General features: G+C 40.3%; 1 protein-coding gene across 8 annotated transcripts in view; it reads left to right on the top strand.

Annotated features, from left to right (window-relative positions):
* The window catches only part of EYA2 (EYA transcriptional coactivator and phosphatase 2), a 103,325-nt gene that overhangs the window by 54,171 nt on the left and 25,922 nt on the right, over positions 1 to 23,232 (top strand). For 7 of the 8 annotated variants that reach the window (XM_072879420.1, XM_072879422.1, XM_072879419.1 and 4 more), the window contains 4 exons: positions 13,992 to 14,059; positions 16,021 to 16,198; positions 17,860 to 17,987; positions 18,485 to 18,568. In XM_072879420.1, the coding sequence (XP_072735521.1) occupies positions 13,992 to 14,059; positions 16,021 to 16,198; positions 17,860 to 17,987; positions 18,485 to 18,568 (458 nt within the window). The remainder of the gene's footprint in view (positions 1 to 13,991; positions 14,060 to 16,020; positions 16,199 to 17,859; positions 17,988 to 18,484; positions 18,569 to 23,232) is intronic. The other variant, XM_072879423.1, reaches the window with a different exon arrangement.

The raw sequence follows: 23,232 nt of genomic DNA, 5'->3' as shown, positions 1-23,232 counted from the left end.
CTCTATGTATCCAGACTCACTAGTTTAAAAGCAGCTCAAGTACAACTGCAGCAGCTCTCCAGGCAGCAGTGCTAGTCCGTCTGTACCACATGCACGTCAGCTGTCTGAGAGGCTGTTTCACTGGAGGAAAAAGGTCAATCCAAGGGGAGGGACTTCGCTGGAGGGAAGGCAAATGCGTGCTAGGATAAAGCTCTGCCTTGTCTCTGTCCTTCCCTCAGATATTTTCCAAGGGTTGGAAAACTGGAGAGGAATTGCATGGCTTTCCCAAGTTCTTGTAGAAGGCATGGACAGGGAGAGACATCAAGTCTCTCACTTTGCCTTTTTGATATTATTGGGGGTCTTTTTTAAAACCTCCAGGCAAAATGCCCTTTTGTGTCATTACACTTAGCTATCCCCCTTGCAAAACTGTCTCTGTTCTCTCAATTCTTCTCAACCCTGAATGTGAAAGGTGAACAGACACATCCACTTTGATTTTAAGTCTGAGAGCAAATAAATCCTAAACAGTTATGAAAACTGGGAAACAAGGTAAAACCCCTTTTATTCTAGAAATTATTTAAGAAAGCTGAGGACTGAGAGGTGACCCTCTCCTGAGACTTGATGTGCTAGTTTTGTCAGAGCACATATCTCTAACTCTAAGGTGGTTTTTGTGGCTTGAATCCCTCATAGGACATGCTGGAGATGCCTGGGTTGAATGTGGCACAAAAAAAAACCCAAAAAACCCAACAAAACATAGCCTATGTTTTGGGGTTTTTTTGTTACCTTGACTCCTACAAGCTTCATCTGTCCAACTCCTACCGGGAGTCCAGTTTTTGGCTTCTATTTTGCTCCTTGAACATACCTATGTTGTCTTGAGATTGTGTTACACTGTCAGCAGCCGAAGTCCTCTCTTTTTAGTAAAACTGTGGCTGGCAGTTACCAACAGTTAGGTAGGTGCTGGAGTGTCACAGCTTCATCGATAGGTTGAATTGCCAGGTCTGTGCTCTCCCAGAGCAATAGCAGACATGCTGCCTCCTGACTAACTGCTATATGATTAGATACTGATGGCTGTAACACCGCTATTGACAAAGTACTGGCGTTTTCTTTTGCTGCCTTGGAAGATCTCCGTATTCCTGTCTAGGTTTCTGTTGTTTTTTGTTTCCCCAGAACACAGCTTCCTGTGCTTTGTGTTAGCTTTGTGTTAGGTTGGGAGAATCTGAGCTTCTTGCCTGAGAAGGCAAACTCTTGACTCACTTGGGACTGAAGTTTTTAAGATGGCCCCTTTGTTCAGTCAAGAGGTTTAGACAAGCAAATTTTGTGCATCAGCACTTGAAAATGTTATACTTGCAAACAATAGTGACACAACCGTGTGTTGTACCAAAACAGGCTGAGAGGAACTTCATGTATATGTGTATGAGCATGAAAGTGCCCAAAGTGCTCTCAGATAATTTTCCCTAGGGCGATGCTATGTTACTAGGTGAAATCTCTTCTCAGATTTTTATGCCAGGAGGATCATTTCAGCCAGCTCATTAAGCCTTTAATGCAAAAGAAAAAAGAGAAAAACAGTTTCTGCAAGTGGCAGGTGCTTACTCCAAGGCAAAGGGAGCAGGAGTAAATGTGTCTTCCTGTTGTAAACAAGTATTTCCACCCTTCTTCTCCTTGCTTGTGAGACGAACAGTCTCAAGCTCCCTGATCGTACAGTTTATTTACCTTGCTGAGTGCTAGTGAAAGGTTTGAGTGAGAAGCCAGGAGCCTTCCTGTGCTGAGTGCTACTGAGGAATGTGTGCTCAGTGCTTTCCCACGCCACAGCACTTGGAGGCGGGGAGGTGATCACTGTGTCTCCCTAATGCGAGCAAGTAACTCTCAGTGCTGCCCAGCTCCAGGACCATTGAGACTTTTGCTAAGTTCCCATCAGTCCTTTTGGTCACGCCGTTGCTGACTCAGGCAGGGACTCTGGGTGATGGTCTAAACCAGCTGGAAAGGGCAAATTTTTATTTATATGTTTTTATAAAATCAAATTTCAGGGAGACTTTTAAGAGTCAAGCTCTTAACCCCTACTTCAATGACAAAATGTTGAAAGAGGGATCTTGAAGAGAGTGACTTGCAGGGGATCAGCAAGGCGAGGTATCTCCAGGAGTGTGTGCTGCTCAGTTTTGTATTCTAAAGTGTGAGAAAAAAATTATTTTAAGCTAAGCTCTGCAAGTATTGAAGATGGTAATAGTTCAAGTGCATAAGTGAAATAACTTTGGTATTTTTTGCCTCCATTGAGAACCAGCTCCCAGAGCAACGTAGTGAAGTCATCTGCAGGCAGGCATGGGTGGCCAGACTGTGAATCTTGAGCAGATTGTGCAGCCTATGTGATTCCTCCTCACTGTCCCCTCATTTATGAGTTACATGGTCCAGCCAGCAAATAGGCACCCATCGTAGGTGTGTTACGTCAGTCACTAAGGAATAAATGACCTCTTGGATGACAAATACTTTGTCTCACAGGGCTCTAGGGCAAATGTTCTCCTTCAGTAAGTGCCAGCATAGTTGGTGCTGGTTTGTTTGCTCTCATGTTTCTTTGGTACCAGCCTTAACTCTGGCTGGGATGAATGTGTTGGGTTGCAGCCTCACCTCTCTGATGGCTGTTGTCAGTAACATGGTTACTTCTGAAGCCAAATTCTGCTCTCTCTTAAGTCTGTTCATTTTCATTACAAACACAGATGATGCAGGTGTACTGGGGTAGCATTCAGCTTTTCATCTTTAATTCCAGTTATCAACTGTATCCTGGTTCTTGAGCGAGAACAGAATCCACTAAAAAGCAAGAATCAGAATAGAACATTCTTTTGGTCATTAACATAAAGAAAAAAAACCTATTTTACAGCCAGCCAGGAGGGGAAATCTATTTTTATGCTTCCCTAGCATGAAAATAAATTAAATGTGGAAGGGTTTTTAAGCCAAATAGCTAATGCAGTATGTCACACATATATAAATATAAAAGATGAGGTTGGCAAGTTCCATAGCTCATAAAAATGACATGAAATTACATCACAAAGGTACTATAGATTGAAATAATGATTTTAGTTGCCATGTAACAGTGGATATGATAGTATATCATCAGACTTTGAGTAACATTCAAATAGACTGAAATATGCTATTCACTTATTTACTCTGAATGAGTGACTTTTTTTCTCTCTTCTTTTAACCAGTGCTGTATACAGTGTTGTTTCGTGTCATTATTGTATTTACAAAATTAATTTGTTTCATAATGAAGTGAAGATATTTGAAATATGCATGTGACCAATCTGGGGATGCCACTCATTTTTAGAGTCATGAATCAGAAGAGGAGGTGACAGCTTATGTTAGATTTTTGTCTTTAAAGTGATAAATTTGTAATGCTGGTAAAGAAACGTTGCTTCAAGGCCTATGCCATTTCTTAATCAGTCCTCATGTAAGTGTACAATTACAGCCCAAACGACATCCTAGGCTAGATATTAAAGTATATTGTGCTTTTTAGCACACATTTTTCTAAGTTTAAATTTTCTGATAATTTAGAAGTTCAGTGATTTGCTCAGACTTTTGGTAAAATTACTATTCAGTAATAGAAATTGAACATAAACCACAAAGATTATATTCAACTTCTGCCCCAGAGAGCTTACCGTTTTAACTGGCGATTGAGGAAACTGCTTGCTGTTGCTGAGGGTGGGGAAGAAATCTTTGGAATATAAGAAACTTATCATTTAGTGAGCTATGTAAAATACAAAGAGAAAAGCTAGCATGTTAGCTACCATAGAAAACCATCACCTATGCAGAGAGAGCAATAGCAGCCAGCTTAAAGAGCATTTCCTGTGGTCGCGTGAGCATGTGTTACCCCTTTATTGCACATCAAGCCATCTCTTCTCAGCTTATCATTAATTCCTAGACAATGCCTTGCTCTTCAGTTATTATTGCTATAATGACAGCTGGTATGAAACTATGAAGTTGCACAACAGTTAAAACTGAGGCCAAAGACCACTGGGGATACTGTCATTGGGCAAGAAAAGACTTGACCACTACTTTTTTTTTTTTTTTTTAAATATCCAAATCCATCTACCCACAAAATACTTTTTACATTACAAAGGAAAATTCAGTTATGTAACTGGGATAACTTTCCTTTGCCAAGGAATTGCAAAGCAGTATTGAGTTCAGTACAGACATAAATTTGGGGCCAAAGACCTACGCAGTGAAATTCTTTGCTACTGCTGAGCATTTGTTTTCTTTGTAGAGTCCATTCTGATCAGCTGTCAAATAATGAATGAATAGAAAGCAGTATTTCTTCTGTGCAATGCTGATTTGAAATGGACTAATTATATATGTTGCTTATGAATTGTTCTCCTGGCCTGAGACCAAGTAAAACCTGAATATTTAATCAATTGAAATGCTTTCTTATGCTGGAAATATTTTGGCTCTTGTTAATATCTGGATAATCTAGACAAATTTTTTTCCAAGAGATGCCTGAGTTTCTTGCAATTGTGTGCCAGTTTGTGTGTTACATATTTTAATATGAGCCCATAAATATCTGTTTGGCATGAATAGTTAGCTCTACATGCATGAATTTTGCAAAGGAAGCGGCACGTTTAATTTTAAGCTTGATTCTTTAAGTCCTTAGTGATGAAATGTGTGAGAAGGGGAAATTTCAATCTACGCTTGAGAAATGTGGATCCCACTTTGGCGTACAGATAGTGAATCCATCTGAAGTCCCAGAAGATAAAGGAGAGCGAGAGCATGTTCTCAGCAAACTGTCATTCAGATGCCTTAGATTCATAAAATTAAAACCTCAGTAGAAAATGAGTAGTCTCTTTCAAAAGCTTCTGCTTCACAGCTGGTTTGCATTAGTTGCAGTCTAAAACTGTGGCAGTAAAGCTGTGCTCCACTCCATGGTGAGTTCAGCAGGGAGAGGCCTCTCTTCAGGAGGGGTCAGACCTCACTTTTTACAGTGTAAATACAAGGTTCCTCAGAATAACAGCACAGTCTCCCTTTCAAAGATTTTTAAACACCAGGGGCTGACCATGCTACATTTACTTTGTTTTAAAACGAGCTGTCTTACAGGAGAGGGAAGTCAAGGGGAGAGGCAAAGGTGTTGACAGTGATGCACTGTAAGCTGCAAGGATCTGTGCTACTGCTACCAAGGGCAAAGCCCTGCTCTAACTTTTCCCATTTGCTGCTTTTTTGAGGTTCCATTCAGAACTCATTCCTTGGTCATTATTAAACAAGGAGGGACTTGGGAAGAGGATAATGCTATTGGAAGGAGTAGACACCAGGGTGGATGATCTTGAAGCTAGGGGAGCAAATGTGTGTTTGCAAGAGAGAAATGGGCTGACAAATCATCTGTAACTCCTGCTCTGTCCGGGCTCAGCAGGGGTTTATTGTCAACATCTTTGTCCCTGAGGAACACCAGGGTTTGTGGTAAGGTTTAAAGCTTGTGTGGGGACACAGGTTCTCATGGCTGAATAGCACCCATGGCAACTCAGAAGTAATGGCAAAATGATATTAACTGTAGAGATGACGGTGGTACAGCCAAAACCAGGAATCTTCTCTGAGACAGAGCATTTACTTTGGAGGTATCTTGCATCTGCTGAGATGCTCAAGAGGAGGTTTCACCAGAGGGATGTGTGGAGGAGGGCTCTGCCCACACCCAGCTGCCTGCTGTGGAGAGCTGGCTTGCACTTCATGAGGCATCATTCTTCTAGCTTGTTCCCTGTGTTTCAAGGTGTCTGTCCAAATCTCTGTGCTTAAGAACTATTACAGGTAGTTTTAGAAGGATATGTTTGAGTGTAAGACAAGTCATTGGTTCACTGCAGGAAGTGTTGGATGAAATTCTGTGGTTGTCCTGTACGAAAGATCAGACTTGATATCTATAAAGTCTAGCTGGCTGTCTGGGTGTTCACACTGAAACAGAATGTATGAGTGCTGCCCAGTGATGGTGGTGATGCTGTTTGTACATCATTGCTGCAACTATGAGCCTTGCTCATGGATTAGGGTAGATGAAAAGTTAGGAAAAGTATAAAGAAAGAGTAATACTGCTTCTAATGCAGATTAGTATTAACTTGAGCATCTTGGCCTCCTACCCAGTGTCAGAAGTTTTGGAGGAATTGCAGAAAATGAGTCTTTTGAAACATACAGTTTTGCAAATATTTAGGAGGAACTCTTTCCTCAGTGCGAAGAGCAGTGGGGGAGGAAGCTTGAGAGTTTTGTTTGACTGTCTGTCATCAGGCTGACGGAGGATAGCATCAGGGAGATGGAAGCAGGCATGACAGTTATGAATAAGAGAGAAGCAATAAGGTAGGGGGACAATAGTGAAGGGACTGGATAAAGAAAATACAGTTTGTGTGTGGTATAATGAGGAAGTGGGAGCCAACAGAGAAGAAAGGAGTGACTTTTCCCTAACCTGCTGCTTGACTATCTTGGGAGTGTTTGTGGAGGTCAGACAGAATACTCAAAACATGGGTTAATGAGCAAAATCAGCATAGAAAACAGTCACAGAGATGTTTGGATGTCATAGAGACTTCTGTTTGTGGATTTTATTTTCATCACTTTTGTAGGATGTAAAAAAAAAAAAAGCATAGGATGGTAACAGCTTGGGAAATTATGAACTTGGCCTTGATTATTTAGCTTATAGTGCAGTTGGCATAGTATATGCTAAAATGTTATAGAAGCGTCACTGAATAATTGATTCAATATACCTAATAATGTTTTCTTGAAAATATCTAGAAGGCAATAGAAGAGCTAGTGTAAAATTACATATAAAAATCTACATCAGGAAACATCATACCTGCATAGTCAAGCACTTGAAAGTTAGGAAATATCAGATTCATGATGCTAGTGCAGTATTGGTACTGCTTTCTGTTCTATCTCATTTCCAGGCACTGGTGTGAGGTAATGCTCTGGTGGAAAAAATAGAATGCAGTCATACAGTCAAAGACTGTGATGATGTTTGTGGACAAATAAGGTCTGACCCTGCTTCAGGTAGCACAGGCTGTGCAACTCAGAAGTTTCTTAACTGCTGTGCTGGCATTGGATAACGCTCTTGCATGGGCTTTTTTATATGTCATTTGGATGCACTTTCTATTTATATTGGGAGGGTTTAAACGCTGAAACTTCTGCACTACAATACTGTGACTAGAACTATGAGAATACCTGCACTGTCTGAAGAAGAGTCCATTGACAGTTATTAAAGATAAAAAGAAGAGGTTATAAACTTGGCTTAGAAAGTCTGTAACGGGCAGATTAATTGGAGCTGACAAGGCAATACCAGGGCAAAGATCACTCTGCTTTTGTCCTGTTTCTTACACTTTCCTCTGAGCATCCACTCTTGGCCACTGTTGTGGTTGTTTTCCTGGAGGCACTGCAGTATTGAAGCAGTGCATAGAGTGGCTGGAAAAGCCTTGGGGCAAATGCCTGGCTCTAGAGTATTCAGTAGAGAGTTACCATGATCCTAAGTGATGGGTCAAAGAGTGGAGACATGCTGCCCAGATTGCTCTTTTCTTTTCCATTGGTATTTAGAGATTCACCTTGCTCAAGGGGAAGGGAATTGCTAAACATGCGGCTGTGCTCACAGGCCAGATTTTTATCCCCAGTTGCATGACAGCAGATGTTATAGGGCTAGTTAGATTTTAATGCTGACCTGGGAACTGGAATCTCGTAGCCACTAAACACAGGAGGTGGCAAATCCAGCTTTCCTTTATCATGTCTTGTTATCTGTCAGTGGAGGATTGTGTCCAGGATGAAACTGCAGCTGGAGGAATCTTTAATCTTTGGTGTCCATGGAGTCACCCAAATAAAGTCAGTTTTGCTGGTTGTCTTTTCAACAAGGGATTGCACAGAAACAGTCTACATCATTATTGTAAGGATGTTCACTTTTTGGCCTAAAACATTTTTGTGATTTGTTTTTGAAGACAATCCAGTGTGATTTCCTTCTATAGCTGCAGCATCATCTGATAGGAGTGGTTAAAAGGAACACTTTCTCAAAATATAATAAAATTTAATTGCTTTCCCATGGTTCAAATCCTGAGAGTAAATATAAACCATCCCAGCACTTTCAACACTATTGTTGAGCTGGATTGAGCTATACAGGTGACCAGGCTCAAAAGGATGGTAAAAGCCAGGCCCTTAAAACTGCACCGGTCATCACTTGTTAAAGCTCTTTGAGGCTCTGTGGGTTGAGTACTCCCAGAAGCAGGCAGCAGGGGAAGAGATTTGACTCAGAAAAACTGTACTTTAAAATGTGTTTTACATCACCATTGAAAGTGCCCTCAAACACCTGGTCAGGCTAGCAGGATTGAATGGGATTGTAGTGGGAGACAAATGGACATATTTTAAATGGGTTGCGTATTGGTGAGTATTACCTGCAGGAGGTGTTCATATGCTTCTGGGAGCAATGTCCTTTAATAGACACGGCTGATGCGAAGTGCCATAGCATTGTAGAATCATGCTTTTCATCTAGGTTAATGTAGTGTGCTCTTCTCTATATTGTCTGAGCCCTTCCAGACAGAAATACAAGACTGTTTTTGGGGAAGGGTTCATTATACCTAATGGCAAACAGTTGAGCAATATGCTGCAAAGTACATATGGGTTGAGTTTTTCTTCTTCTTTAACGGGTCAGATAGTCTTGAAATACCTTCACAGCTGACAGCCATGCAACATTTTATGAGTTTTCTTGCCCAATAAATGCAGGCAGATGTTGTAGGATTTGGAAACTTACAAGGCACTGGAGTATAGCTGGTGGGAGGTAATTTTGATGAGTGCTTAACCTCTCACTAAAAAAGTAGCAGCTTGAAGAAGGCAGTATTTACTGCAGGAAACATTAGCTTGTCAGAGAGCTAAAGCACTGCAAAGAACATTTCTGAATGACCATGCAAGTCTTCAGCCAGATGTTCTTCGTAGCATAGAGTAATGCACACTCTGCTGGGAGTTAGACTAAGGCCTTTCCTTGCATCACGCAGTCAACATTGTTTCCTGTAGGAAAACAGCTCGCTGATGCAAGAATACACAAGCCATTATATGCAAGCTTGTAAAATACCATGCAATTCAGCTGAACCCTGTAGGCATTTATTTTATTAGTGCTAAGTGATCAAATAATCCTTTGAGAGAACTCTCCCTGGAACCGCTGTGCAATTCATCTACAAGTTAGAGGAAACACTTGGATCTAAGCTTTGTTGTTCTATTTCAAGCATATTCAGAAGTGCCCATGGTAGCCACCCTCTGAACACACTCATTTCAGTCCAGTGTTCCATCTTTTGAGTGTTCATGATGGACTCACAATTGCTGCTGGCTACCTAGAGAGCTGTGATAAATTCCCTGCTGTCCACCTGTGTTGAACCTGGCTACCTCCTCCTCTGATTGTTGAGTATTTAATTGAATATTGGAAGGGCAAACCGTTTGTTCTTCTAAATATAGCAGCTTATTCTCTTTTGAGCAGCACAGGTGACTTGGAGAACACCTCTCTGATGTCAGGGCCCATCTGACCTGTGAAATGCAAGAACACAAACCTGATTTTCAAAGCTTGCTGTGGTATTCATCTGAACTATACCACAGGCCCATCCTGTCTCTGTAATCACAACTCCCTACATCGTACTGTGTATTCATAAGCTGAAAGAAAACTTTTTTTAGCAATGCCAGAGCTTAGTCTGAAGATACTGAAAATAACCATGAATATTCCCTTATTTTCTTCACTTGCTCTTACCTGGAAAGGAGGGGAAGAAATGCAGCCTGTTATTGCAGTGACTGAAAGATGGAAAGGGAGAGACTGAGAGGAAGGAGAAACTGGCATGAAAATTTTTGCAGGAGCACAGTCCAGATCACACACCATTGAAATTATCACTGACCATGGCATAGATTTTTAAAATACTTGAATTAAGAAGGGAATGAGGGGAAAATAGCAAATGAAATCCATCTGTATGAGAACAGGAATATACCATCAATCAGCTCACAAAGAGTTTCTCTATACATGTTGCCCTTGGACACTCATATAGAGAAGGACCACATCTACTTATCAAGGAAAAGTCGTGGCACTGAATATGTATGGCATATGCACGCCTTTTATGCGGTGTCTTTTAATGCAAGTGTGTTTGTGATATACATACTTTACAGGAACATTTACAGTACCATACATCTGAAGAGCTATCCTTCTCTAGAGTCCAGATTGTTTTATTACCAGCTAAACGTTCTTTAAGCTACCTGTGAATGAGGGCATTGTGACATTTAGCAACTGGTTTGATTGAACACAGATGTGAACCATATTCCATATGGAGAAGATCCAAAGGGAGAGATCCTAGGCTTGTTTCTGATTTGCAAGTAGGAGTTTGAATGCAATTACTTGATATTGAGCTACCAAGATAGATGGAAACAAATCACTTGCACATCTACAGTATTGCAAATGTAAAATCAGCTGCAGTATGAGATAGTGCACTGTCTTCAGAGGTCAGGAAAATAAGCCAATATATGTGAAAGCAAAAGTCCTGTAGAAATGGGCAGTATCTGCTCAGAAATGGGAGGGGGGCAGACATTCATGTACATTGCTTACCAAGAGGCTTCCTAGGCGTGCCCCATTCCATATAAGCACCACTTTCTAGTGTCATTCTAGTCTATCTCTGAATATTACAAGAAGTACTATTACCTGGGAAAGCATTTACAAAAAATGGTTACACGGGGAATAAGGTTAAATTGATAATGCCAGTATGCAAGGTCTGTTGATAATTTTCCAGCATTTCTTGAGTGTAAAATTTACTGATGCAAAACTGAAATTGTGTGTGGCAGAATTCATTGTATTATGGAAATGTTTATTTCTTATCAACAACTTAGGGAGGAAAAGCAAACATTTGGGGCCAGTTCTGAGATGTGTTCTGAACTGCTGAATTCTGCAAGGCTGCTCACAGAAACTGTAACTAGCAGGCCTCATTCTCTGCTCATGAAGAGAGAGGGTTTATCCTTGTCTTCATTGCCTGTGGTGCTTGTTTGTTTCCCTTCCATTTGAACTGATTGTGCATCATTGAAAGTGTGGTCTCTCCAGTCTAGCCTGTAAAGTGGAACAGGAACTGAGCTATAGTAGTCCCCATGAAACAGCTGTAGTCCCCAAGACAAAGGTTGATGTTGAAATGAAATATTTCTGAACCTGAATCTTCAAGAACTTTCTTTTCCATGCAGATAATTGATTTTTTTTTTTCTCCCAGCTTTTCATCCTTGTTCAGCTGTGAAGAAATTGCAAGTTTTTACTAGCTTTGGTTGTTTGTCTCAAGTTTCCTCATCTGTAACTATTCTGCTATAACAATACTGAGCTACCAAGAGATAGAGTTTAGCAGCTGTCAAGGTATACCCTGGGGGGGGGGCATGTCACATTGTCCAAATGCGATGTGTAGGGACAGAAAGAGAGTTGTGTTTGATCTCAGTTTAGACAAACTGTGCCCAAATGATACTCCTGCTTGGTCAGGATACAATGATGCGTCCAGAACAAGTGAAAAACCTGAGTTGCCAAAATCTGTTCCTAGGCCTGTTGAACTTCAGGTTATGGGAAATACCAGTCTTAAGTACCTTCACCAGTATTTAAATATGCAGGTAAAAAATCAGGAAGTTTTAGTTTCTGTCTCTGCACTACAGTCCTTCCTTTTGAAAAATCCCCTGGGTAGAGGGAGGGAGACTGCAGCAGCTTGTAGGGACACCTGAACTTGGACCTGGGGTAGCTCAGCTAAAATAGCAAAAATATATTCTACAAAACCACAGTGTAAAATCCACCACATAGGGTCTAGTCACGGTGTACTGTGGGAAGCTATGGAGCACAAGTCATTCCCCTACCTCTCACCCCTACCCTTTTCTCCCTGCTCACATACCCACCCTGTGTGTGCATGGACACACTTGCTTTGCACAGCTGGTGTGAAGTTCAGAGTAAGTTCATTCCAGCTGTGCAGATCTCTCCTTTTTATAATTCTGATTGTTTGGAAACCAGGAAGCTATGGTATGATGTGCAGGTAGCACAGCAATAAACATGTTCTCATCACAATTTACACATAAAGCGTGAGTCCCTTGAGGTAACTCATCCCCTCTTGACAGCTTTAATAAAGGATGATGGATTGTTTCTAAATGACAGTTTAGGAAGATCAAAAATTCCCCCCTGTATTGTTTTGAGCTCTGGTGTACAAGAGCTGTTTTGTGTTCTGTGAAAGTTGTTTTTGCCTGTAAGCGCTGGGGCTCTATTACTCCCCTTCACAGTGGTGAGAAATGCTTAGTTACCACAGGAATATATTCATCCTGCTGCATACTCGTGACTTTTTGAAAAACTCTGCAGAAAAGCAAAGGCTAGCATGGGCGGGAGGTGGGGAAATGCCAATAGCTGAATGTGTTGCCGTCTTCGGGATGCTGCTCTGGGCAGTCTCCCCATATGGGTTGTGGGGAGGAGGAGGGATTGGATACTGATCCACCCAGAGTTGCCTCTGAGGAGTGAATGCCAGGAGGAGGCATCACCTGAACCCACCTGCGTTGGCTCAGCTCCCCAGCCAGCATATGCAGGGGACTTGGGGAGACCCAGGTCTCCAGGTACCTGGGAGTCACCTGCACCCTGTTTTCCCCCTCTCTGCCCTTTTCTTTTTAAAGACGACATGTGGCAGCAAATTAGTTCTGGAGGGCAGAGTCCTCCCGCTTGTTTCTTTTTGGCTTGAGATTTATTTCTCAGTGCGCGTACTTTGTAGCTGCGCTTGGCAGAGTAGAGTTTGTTCAGCTGTCCATTCCCTAGCTAATCTAGCGTCTTAAAATAAAAACAAGCAAGTGGATCTTTGGAGAAGGGTTGCCACATGAAGACATGCAGGAAGTCATACGGTTAAAACAGCACTGCTCAAAGTCATTCACGTGTTAAGAAACCAGATAAGAAAAAAAAAAGCTGAGTGCCTGATTAGGGCTCGGTCTGATGGTACATCAAGGTGACAAAATGAAGCACAGACAAGAGACCACTATGGCCACGAAGCATCAAAATCATACCTCTTCCACTGTGGAAGTAGTGGGTTTGAGTGCTCTTTGGAGCCTGTTGCCTTCCATTAGGATGGGATATGGCATAGTCCAGCTTTTGCCTCTTGTACACGAACAACCAGTCCTTGGAGCAAGCGCTGTTGTAAAACACTGGAAGACGACTTTGGTATAGATTCTTATCAAACTGAACAAACTCAAGGCGAAGTTCTCCACCCATGTGAAATGGAAAATTTTTAAATAGAAAAGAGTATAGACTGGAGTTAAATCAAGGCTAGAACTTGCCAGGGGTGCAAGCTTCCCATCTCCTGGATCCTGCAACTCTCCTACTACTTCCCTGCTGGGAGGCAAAGGAGGACTGTCCCTGCAGATCTTTTCTGAACCTTTACTTCTCCACCCATAAAATTTTTGTGGTAATGCTTCCTCCAGCTAAGGAGGCCTGGCTGGACATCAGTGGCTTCATTTGGGACAGAACCATCTAAACTCACCTGTCCTAAACTCACCTAATGTCCCAGGGTGAAGCAATGTTTTTGCTCCCTGCTGTTCCAGAAATGTCAGCAATATTGTTCTTATGTTTGTGATATAAACAATAGGGAACAAATTTTCAAAGTCTTCTAAAAATTCCCAGGTACCTGGTCCATAAGGACAGATTCCAGGACATACCTATGCATTAAAGAGTGTGTGTATGGTTGTATACGTAATCTGAGGAATTTTCCTACAGAAGATGATGATAAAAAATACTCTTCCATTATTTGTTGGAAAAAGAAGTAACTGAATTTTAAACTTGTGTTGAATCCTTGTTTTCCAGCTTTGTTTCCCAGCTCCATGTTTGTTTTAGTGTATGGAATGGTTGTCTTTGAATGCCTTTCAGTAAGCAGACCTCAGTAATAGTCCTAAATCTTTACAGCCTTTATTTGTCAAGATTTGCTATATACTTTTTTTGTAGTGAGCAAGTATTTTATTTCCCGTTGGAAATTATTTATATTAATATATCCTGTTACTTTGATTGCTGGTGTGTTTTATGACTGTGATATTCTTTCCCTTAGGCACAACAGGGATTTACCAGGGAGCCAATGGCCTGACAAATTCTGCAGGATTCAGTGCTGTGCATCAGGTAGGGTTCAGCATTTATTATTGGCAACCTTGTCACTTACTTCAAACACCTGGAAGATTGGTAGATCAGGGAGATTATTCTGGTGTTTACATATATTTAAGGAAGGTACTGCCATGTGTTTTGCTGAACACCATTTTGCTTTCCTCCTCTGGCCTGTCCGTTTGCTGGACTTCTAGGTATCTTGATTAATTTTAAGATGTGCATATCGATACACAGGCTTGCACAGAGTGCAGTCCTTGGAGGAGGAGGATGCCTGCCGTGCTGCTGTAGCAGTGCCAAGAGTCTCATCATTCCTCTGCCATCTTACAATTTTCAGATATGTTTTCCATCCTCTACAAAGAGCTCTGCTTCTAGGATCCTGTTGTCTGCTGTCTTGGCACTGTGTAATCAATACGAACAATTTGAAAGAGGCGTTGGCAGGCCCTGATGAATATTGAGCCATCTGAGCTGTCTGTGCGCTTCCTTCTTTGAGAATACACCTGTCTGTGGGCTTCATGCTTCAGATACCTTGATAAATGTGTGTGTATAAATAAACAGCATGCATATATACACAAGACAGATGTTTTTCAGTAGCAAATGTCTCTTCTTGGTTGGACCAAACAAATGAGTACACTGTTCCAGAAAATGTGTTTTGGTTGGCCAGTAATTTCAATTCCTTGTTTGTAAGGTGATTGTTGACTTGTATTTTTAATGACAACAGTGGACAATTTCTTTATTACTTCAGTTTTGGCTAAAAACATGGTCAGTAAATGCTTATAGAAGTGCATTTGATTGAAGTATGGAGCTTACCTAAAAAGGGGGAAAAAATTGGACTGTTTTCATTATTTTGTGATATTCTTCAAGAGAAAACAATGAAATTCTCTCATTTCTTTTTCAGTTTAATTCTTACTATGACAACTTGAGTCTTTGTTCTTGAGAGCTCCCTGGTGACTGAAAGTTAATGAAATAGCTGTGTCACAGACAAAGATGTAAGCAGTTAAGGAGGAAAGTGCTTTTAGTCTTTCTAAAGACTATTTATTATTTAATTTTATTTAATACCAGAGGCTCATTAGCATTTCTGAGGATATAAAAACCTTTTGCTGAAAGACAGTCCCCAGAGCATGAATACAGTTCTCTATCTGAAAAAGCAAATAGGTGGACAAGAGCAGGAGTTGCAATTAAAACAAGAAGAAACAAATTAAACTTTTTACGTTTTAATTTTCCAGAGGAGTTTTCTAATCTATTCCAGTGTCCTGCTTCTCACAAAAAAAAAGAACATGTGGGGATAACGGTATGAAATTTGTTTAGGAGCCTTAAAATCAAGACAAAGGGTTTCGTAATACCTCAGCTTCCCAAGGTCACTTGCACCTCATATTTTTAGTTCATTTTTCTGTAGGTAGGGAAGATCACTTAGGCATTTAATTCTTGCTGAGAGAGTTGGACAATCTCAACTGTGAACACTTCTGCAAAACAATTGTTACTTTTTTTTTCCCCTTCATTTTTGTAACCTATTCTAATGGCTGATCAGAAAATGTTGCTGATGATGGAAAACACAGCCTGTTTTGCTCCTTCCCTCACCGAATTATTCATTCTGTTCTCCTAATTTTTCAAGTATTTAGTTGTTTACAGAGACTGTGTTCCATCATGCCTCTTTTCAAAAAGCCACCCTACTTCACTCTTATATAAAATTCTTGAACCCTGTAATACAGAATGCATCAGTGCTGATAACTAAAATCCTATAGAAAAAGCAGAATTTGCCTGATTTCTGACCTCTTGTTGATTAGTTGATCCTAATAAAATAGGAGTATATTTGGGAGAAGCAGAAATGTAGTTTCGTAAGTGAATGAAACGTGGTTCTTTAGTGAAATATTTCTGGGCCGTGACTTGCTGCATGTATAGATAACACTGCCTTTGTGGTGCCTTACTCATTTATAAGATAAAACCAGATACATAGAAGCTAGATGTTTCTTTTTTCCTCAAAGGAATATTCATCATATCCAAGCTTTCCTCAAAGCCAGTACTCACAGTATTACAGCTCCTCCTACAATTCTCCATATGTGTCTGCAAACAGCATCAGCCCCTCAGCCATCCCAACCTCCACTTACTCTCTGCAGGAGTCTTCTCACAATATCACCAGTCAGAGCACAGAATCGCTGTCTGGTAGGTGCATCTCTTCTGTTTTCAGTTTGGCAGTCTCAGCCACCTTTAGACATAAACACTATAATGTTGTTGGAATTTTTAAAAATACGTATCTTTCCGTGGATAAATCAGATTTCTAGGACTTAACAGTTCTGCTTACATGGTGCAACACAGGGTTTTGGGAAAAGATTAGAACATCCAAGCTCTCTAAAACCATCCTGTGTCTTTTTCATGAATATGCGAGGTTTGATCTCCTCTAAAGGTAGTACAGAAAGATAATTACATACGAAACCCAAATCAGTACTGAGGGCTAACATGGGTCGCAATGAATTCAAAACAAACGGCCATGCTCTGAAAAAGCCCCAGAGTTTCCTGATTGTATGATGACTTTTTTTAGCCCATCTCTGTCAAGGTTTATATTCACCTCTTACAACAACATGTAATATATGCATTCATAAATAAGTACATCAAGAGAAAGTCCCTCTTTAAAAAATTGGCACAAACTGTTTATCTAAGTTGAAAGTTCAAGATTAATTCCATGTAAAAAGGCTTCAAAATTTGTGGCCTCTGAGTGCTTGATTTTTAAAGTCTCAGGGCTTAAATGATTTATGGAATTACTGATGGATTATGATCCTCCAATGTACTGTTCAAGTACAATCTTCAGATATCACTTCCCTACTAAAGTTTTCATTGGCATGCAATAACATTTTATATAAAACGCCACGTAATTTGTGGATGATCACAGTATACGCCCATTGTAGGTTTGTTTCATAAGTCTGTGAAACAAATCTGAACATCTGTGGTTGCTCTAAAAGAAAAATAAACTAATATTGGTTTTTAAAAAGAAGTGATCACAGATTGCTCTAAAAGCAGTTGGAGGATTTTCTGTTCCTTAGATCTTATCTCAGCCTTTTTGAGAAAGGGTGATTTCAAAAAGGCTTGTTAGGCACAATCCAAGGTTCTCTGAAGAAGAATATGGTTATTCTAGGAAGCTGGAGATGCCACAACTGAGCAAGGTGAAAAGAAAAAATATGTTTGAAAAGGATGTATAATGTAAGGTAAGTGAAATCCGGGCAGGTTTATGAAGCTCAAGCCAATCGAAACAGATACTTTATACAAGGGAAGCTCATCTTTGTCTCTTCTCAGTTATTTCTAAAATACTATCCTCTGTGAAATGTAATATGGCTAAACAGGCTAGTTCTATATTTTTAAATAAAAGTTGATGTTGAAAGTATATTTTTAATCGTGAGCATTCATCAAATTAAAAAATAAAAATTTTTTTTCAGAAGTTGAATTGCTCTTGGTTTCCTTTTCCATTGCCTTTTTAATTTCTCTCTTGAAAAGCAGGGGGGAGTAAAATTCATAAAGCTATTGTTTTTTCAATGAAAAATGTGATGAGGTTTCTGAAGTGACACATCCATTTTAAAATATGGATATAAAATATAATATATATAAAATATTTTATATATACAGTCTTAGTGATTTTTGAAATTGTTTTAACAAATCTTAGGAGTTAAAAGTTATTTCTCTAACAATGTCAGCTATTGACATGAAACGAGTAAGATTTTCTGATGGTGTTTTCACAATGTTTTTGGTGCTCTCCATTAAAAGGCTTCATGCTTTAATTATAATGATACAGTGCAAAATTTAAGTTTACAATGGAATTTCTTTTTTCATAATAGGGGAATATTCAACAACACCAGCAAAAGATATAGAAACAGACAGACATCACAGAGGGTCAGATGGCAAGGTACGAGCCCGGTCAAAAAGAAGCAACGATCCTTCCCCTACTGCTGACAGTGAGATTGAGGTAATAACATTAATTTATATTCCCTTAGTAGATCCAGCAAAGATACACAGTTGCATCTATTAGCAAATCCCACCATCAGACTAGTGAGTTATAAGAACCAGAATAAAATCCATAATATAACTGGAGCCTACAGACATGGGTAGTCAAAATGATTGCTCAATTTCTATATTATCAGCATCTCAAACTATTTTTCATATGTACATTTTTTTTCCTTTGGGCTTTTTGAGTCTGCTGTTTTGTTCCCCTGACTTGACATGAACAGGGGATTTCTGTGGTTGTTAGGAGAGCAGAGTCTCAGGATGACCAGCACACATGTAGTTCCAAAATTCCTGATGTTTCATTTTGCCTGCTTTCACAGTCTACAGTCAGTGCTCCAAATGGGTTTGAGATCTTAAAAAGCTCCTAGTCCAACATGACATATTTAGTGACTGAACGAAATCTTGCAATTGCTTAATATGTAACTATATTTCTTTTTTCCACCCCGTCTGTCATCACAGCGTGTGTTTGTGTGGGATTTGGATGAGACGATAATTATTTTTCACTCCTTACTCACGGGAACCTTTGCATCCAGATATGGGAAGGTAAAATTTAATTTTTTTAGCATTACTGCTTGTCGAGCCAAATTGCATCGGGAACTGTGGGGGCAGCTAATGAGACAGCTTTTCAAACAGATGCTGCTGATTTTATTCAGACACATTTGTATAAATATGTCCTGTGGTATTTCCTTCTAACATGTGAAAATTTAATTTACCTCCCTTTCATGTTGCAAGTAGCCCCTTGTTTTTCAAAAGCTTGTATTATTCAGCTGCTGCTAGATAGGACATCAGGATGTTCTTTCAATGTCTGTCTTCTGCAAGAAAGAGCCTATCAAGCAGCCAGACAGCGTTAACTCTAGCCTGAATGAAGTAACATATTTTTTGTTAGACCAGTGTTTTCTTACGAATCTCAGACAACTTTTTAAGAGAGATTTTGTGTTGGTCAGTCTAGGTTGCCATGAAGAATACTGGCTCTGCATCCCACATGACTGCTGAAGCTCACATTTTTAAGGGGTTTTAGGAACCATCTCTTTAGCTATCCATACCCCCTTTGAAATGCAGGCAATTCCATTTTTTTTAGGTAACACTCTCTCTGTCTGAACAGACTGAATTTGGCTGCTAAGGAGAAAACACTGGCTCTTGGACTTAGTACCATGTGCTTCAATTTCTTCCTAAGGCAGCTTTTTATGATAAACACTTAAGTCACTTTGAATTACAGAATGTCAAACACTTTTAAATGGGTAGGAAAAAAGACAATATCATTACCTAATTAAAGGTGGATGACCTAGTTGGCAGCTGTTTCCACACATGGCTTTGAACAGTCAGCTTCATCAGGAGACTGGAAAATAACCCTGCTTCTCTCTAGAAAGCAGAAATATGATTTGACATCATTTCATGGCTTTACCAGCTGTACTTGTTTTACGATGGTTATAACAAGCTGAATGTGTAATTAGTAAGATAGATTTATTGTTCGCTGTTAGATGTGCACACTTGTAAAGTATATAAAATGGTGTTTGTGGTGTGGAAGTCTACTGCAGCACTTGGAATGCTGCTAGCACTTCTAACAGCACCCTCTGAAAACCAAGCACGTGTTTCCAAGCAGGGATTTATTCAGACCCATGTTGTACAAGGTAATTGAAGCGGTTACTTTTCCCAGGGAACGTAATGAACGAGGCAGTCTGAGGTGTACATGTGTAAGCTCAAACCTACTGCCTGCAAAAAATAGAAAGAATTAGGCAGGATCAGGAAACATAAACTTGCACTGCGTAGATCTGCTATGTGGTCATGCTTAGCATTGGGTAGGGGCTGCAAGTATGCATATGGAGAATTCCCTTAATGGGCTCACTTTGTCCTAGCATAAAACCTCTGAAGCAGATGCCTTCATCTGCTGCCTCCTGCACAAGTTTAGAGGGTGTGGGGTTGGGATCTGCTGCATGGGGGCAGATGGTGATGGACTGAGGGGTGTGATGGACCTCTGGAGGTGAGAAGCCCTGCCACTGCAGTACCTGTGAGCTCTTGCTGATGGTCTGCCACAAAGGCAGAAGCTGCCACCTCTAGAGCTGCTGGTGTGGGGATGAAGTGGGGTCAGGGAGTGGAACCAGAAAGGGTTTATCAAAAGCACTCACCAGTGGCTGAGCTGTTCCCGTCAGCCATGAGAGCAGAGTTAGGCCAAGACAGGGCACTCGTGAGCAGCAGCCTGCAAAAGGGACTAGGGAGAGAGGAAAATGGAAACTTAGGGGATTGTCTGCTTTGGAAGGCCTTTGAAGGTACAAAATGACAAACTTCTGTTGGCTGTTTCCTTTATACAAATGTAAAGAATGATAGAAACAGGAATTTATTTTTTTTTTAACAAATAAATTACCTTTTCTGTTAAGTTACAACAGGCTCTTTGAGAAACTTCTCTAGAAGGATTTTTTTCATAGGTCTTCATTTGTTTCATCAGTATTAAATTCCTATAAGGGAAATGGTTGTGTTATAAAAGTATTATAGGCTAACAGCTTGATCCAAAGACAACCAGAGGCTTTGGTGGGCTTTGGAACAGACCTTAAACCAAGAGGGAAATACAGCACACTCAGGCTGTCCTGGGAACCGTTAAATGGTAACACAATTCAAAAATGTTTAAGTGAGCTGAACTATCAAGTACAAGTGAAGCAGTGAGCCAGAGGTTAATAGAGTTTTAGAATCTCTTACTTGAATAATGTAGGAAGTGTTAATCTCAAAGTCAATTAAGTGTCAAGGCCTAAAATTCTTATTTTTGTCCATAATTGATCATAAAAGATTAATGTGCCTTTAATTAGACATGCAGATGCTTTGAATTAAATCTCACACATGGAGGTCTTGGTTCTGTAAGTCTTACTCCAGAAAAAGTGTCAGTTTATATGATCTTCACCATTCCCCTGACCAACATTTATGTCCCAGTATCATCCTGTCTGTTGCACTGGTAGAGCTGCTGTGCAGCCACTCAAAGAATTAGTCTATGAAGCTGATCAAGCTGAAGAATAACACCTCTTTCTGGGGTGATTTTTCTGGGAAGAGAGGAGGAGGAACATCAACCATAGCTTCAGAGATTTGGGTCTAAAATCCTGTGTTCTTTAGCTACAAAATCTCAAATGGTTCTGCATGTTGCCCCTTCCTTGGTGATGGCAGCAATAGGGAGCTGTCCAAAAAAATAATCGGCGGGGGGAGGGGGGGAAGAATTCACAAAAAGGACTATCAACTGTAGTTGTATTATTAATCATTAATACTTCAGTGCATGTTTTCTGACCTGATCTCATGTGAAAATTCTCTTTGGTTTCTGAGGGAAACCTCTGTGGTCCTTGCCATAGATATGGGCTCCTCAAAGCGTCGACAGTTCATCTCAGGTGTTTGGAAAATAATTTGCTCACAGCATTAATAGAAGTTAAAACACAAAATTTACTCAAGGTGGAAGCATGAATGAATAGCCCAGCCTAGGTTGCTCCTTTTTTGTCCCCTCTGCCCAAACTCTTTGCTCTATCCCATGGATTACACAGTCATCAGACATTTGGTCTTAATGTCTTTCCCATACGGTCACTGCCGTATAACCTTTATAGTGGCAGTCAGAGTGGCCTGCAAATTTACATCTCCTTTTGCTTTCTTGCCCACGGTTGAATGGATGTGTACCTACACAAACATACGGAGTCACGGTCTAAGTGATTGGGGCAGCAAAGCTGTCAAACCCAAGGAAATCTCTCCACCCTTTGGTTTCTCAGCAGGAGGCCCCCTGACAAGAAAAGGCCAAAAAAAAAAAAAGTTCCGTAGGTAGTTAACCCTGGATATTATGTTCAGGAAGGTTTAGAAACCTGTTCTGCAGGCTTTTGATCGCTGTATGGGTGCAGAATATTTACCATGTGCCTGGAGACCACAACAAATGCAGACCATCATTATAGCTTAAATACTGTACACCCTTTGAATCCCTTCAGGCAAGTATAATAGAGCTCCCATTTGGGAGGAAGATGGCTGCAGCCTTTACTATGTCTGCAAAGATCTGCCTGCCAAATCACTGAATAAACATAATGGGAAAAACAGGTCAAAATCCATAACGGTGCTGCTGGGGTTTCACATGAGTTGGGTAACCAAGTCAAGGGGCTTTGGCCATTTGTTTGGAGCAGCTAGGTGCAATACAGAAAGACTCTTTTGGTGGCATTAATTCAGACACAAAAAAAAGAGATTGCATGCACTCCCTTGCCAGAAAAAATCATGAGTCTATTCCCCTTTCCCTGAGATATTTGCAAGCTTGTTCCATAATCCGTGTTGTCAAAGCATTAAAAAAAAAAGTCTGCATCTCTTTCAGTCTGAGAAATTTTAAGTATTATATTGCAGATCCATTCTCACGCTTTTTGAAGGACTAGTATCAAGAAAAAAGGAGGCATTGGGTGCGTTGTTTTCCCTAGCTGAGGGGTATGTGTGAAGCTAATACCTTTTCTCAGTATTTTGTATTGTTCCTGGAATGTATATTCTTGTTCTTTGTTGGTACACTCCTTGGGATTTTAGTGTCAAAATGAATTGAGTAAAGTAAAATCTGGAGTTAAAATTCATCTTTATGTGCAAGTCACTCTGAAATCCTGGAACCAAAAGGAAAGGATTTTATTTTAGCACTGACTTAACTGAATACATAGGACAGTCTAAATTCTTGAATTGTGTTGGATCTTTATCAGTACTTTGACTATGTCTGCTGATACCTGGTAGTTACGATCTATAAAAATCCCTGTAAGGTGCATAGCAATTTCTGAGATTGTTCAGCATCTTGAATTGGCTTGAATTAAGAAAAACATACTACAAAAAATAATAAAGCACACTATGTTGCAGGTTTAAATCAGAGTCATGCAAAGTCGTGTTCTAGATTTTAGTTAACCTTAACTGAAAGGTGTTTAGATTGCCTGTATTACACTGTGTCCCTGTGAGCCTGGGCTATGTGGTTGCTTTGCCTCGCGTGGCCGTTCTGCCTGCTTTCAGTGGGGACTTGCAGTTTGCCTCGTAGTTGCTTGATTGACGTAGAGGCTGTTTTTCTACGATTGCCGTGTATTTTTTTTATTCCTTTTGCATTTCAGAAGTGGCAACATGAGATTTATCCAAGTTGTAAGCAGACAGGTATTGGTGAAATAGAGACAGGGCATGCACTCAAGTTTCCAGCCTGTGCAAACATGGTCTCTACCTCTCTGATGAGGAACTTGCAGTGGCACAGGTATGTG

This window comes from Ciconia boyciana, chromosome 14 (genome assembly GCF_034638445.1).
Source record: "Ciconia boyciana chromosome 14, ASM3463844v1, whole genome shotgun sequence".
In the NCBI taxonomy this organism is placed as follows: Eukaryota; Metazoa; Chordata; class Aves; order Ciconiiformes; family Ciconiidae; genus Ciconia; species Ciconia boyciana.
The sequence above is the reverse complement of the archived record's forward strand: the minus strand, read 5'-3'. Positions and strand labels throughout refer to the sequence as shown.